Source organism: Naegleria gruberi (genome assembly GCF_000004985.1).
Source record: "Naegleria gruberi genomic scaffold NAEGRscaffold_168, whole genome shotgun sequence".
NCBI classification, from domain to species: Eukaryota; Heterolobosea; class Eutetramitea; order Acrasida; family Naegleriidae; genus Naegleria; species Naegleria gruberi.
The window spans coordinates 1,655-2,973 of NW_003163168.1; the positions used below are offsets into that span (position 1 = coordinate 1,655).

Below are 1,319 nucleotides of genomic sequence, written 5' to 3' on the forward strand. Positions count from 1 at the left end.
GAATCAATGTAAATTGAGGGTAAATTCGTTTTAGGTTTTGGTGGAAAAGGAACAGAAGACGGTCAATTTTCCAGCCCAACCGATATCGCCATAGATCCGAGTGATAATATCATAATTTGTGATAATGAGAACAATCGTGTTCAAATATTCGACAAGCAAGGAAAGTTTTTGAGAAAGTTCTCAGTGCCTAAACCATACGGTGTCACTTTTGATGCCAAGGAGGGTGTAATCCTTGTTACTAGTGATGATCATTGTGTGTATGCCTTTGATAAGTCTGGAACTGAGGTTGGAAAGTTTGGTTCAAAGGGAGCAGAGTATGGTCATTTCAGTTATCCAACTGGTATTATTGTTTCAGAGACCAAGTCTCAAATACCTGGTAAAATTATTGTATGTGACCATCATAATCACAGAATTCAAATGTTTGACAAGTATGGCTCATTCCTCAAATCCTTTGGAACTAATGGTACTAATCCAGAAATGGAAGGAGGTTATTTCTATGGACCTAACAGTTTGGATATTGACATTGATGGTAATTTGGTAATCACTGATAGATACAATTGTAGAGTCCAAGTTTTTACATTGGATGGTACCTTTGTTAGAAAATTCTCTGTCAAGAAACAAGAAAATTCTGAATGTGATCCAACTGGTATTTGTTGTTTGAAGAAAAATATTGGTCTCAATTATGCAGCCATTTGCGATTATGCAAATAATAGAATTCAAATTTGGAACTTGAGAGAGGGTGCAATTATCAAACAATTTGGATGTTATGGTTCTGAAGATGGACAATTCGATGGACCTAATGGAGTTTCAATCACAAGTGAAGGTCATCTCGTTGTAGTAGATTATCACAATCATCGTGTACAAATATTTAAATAATTATTTATTTTTAAACCCAGTTAGTTTACTTTTTGGAAATTGTTTTATTGTTGAAACTTTCAGGACTTCCTTAGTACTTCCTATAGGAAACTTTTGATTGTAAGAAAATAATTGCATGAAAATATCATGATTACAAAGTAATGGTCAATCTAAAGGAATGAGTAGATCATAAAAGCATTCAGAGATTCCAAGATTAGAACTCTCTCAACTTATTCAGCTTAAGTTTTAACAGTTTCTCCTTTCCAATTTGAAAAATTAAAAAGATTTTCCAACACCTTGCTATGTAACCGTAAAATCACACCCTTAAATTTTCAAGAGGTCAACACAATTCAAAACCCTAACCAACCTCAATTTGTACAAATTTGTTAGTTCGCACTTTTGCAAAATTGTCAAATTTCTGCCGTCAACCAAAAAAACGGCCGACAATTTTCGACCATCATCAA

General features: G+C 34.0%; 1 protein-coding gene across 1 annotated transcript in view; it reads left to right on the forward strand.

Annotated features, from left to right (window-relative positions):
• Nucleotides 1–876, forward strand: part of NAEGRDRAFT_54709 (uncharacterized protein) — a gene marked incomplete at both ends in the record, with an annotated part of 1,801 nt that extends 925 nt beyond the window's left edge. The window contains one exon of the mRNA XM_002668547.1: nucleotides 35–876. Coding sequence (XP_002668593.1) covers nucleotides 35–876 — 842 coding nt within the window. The remainder of the gene's footprint in view (nucleotides 1–34) is intronic.
• Between the last annotated feature and the right edge of the window lie 443 nt (nucleotides 877–1,319).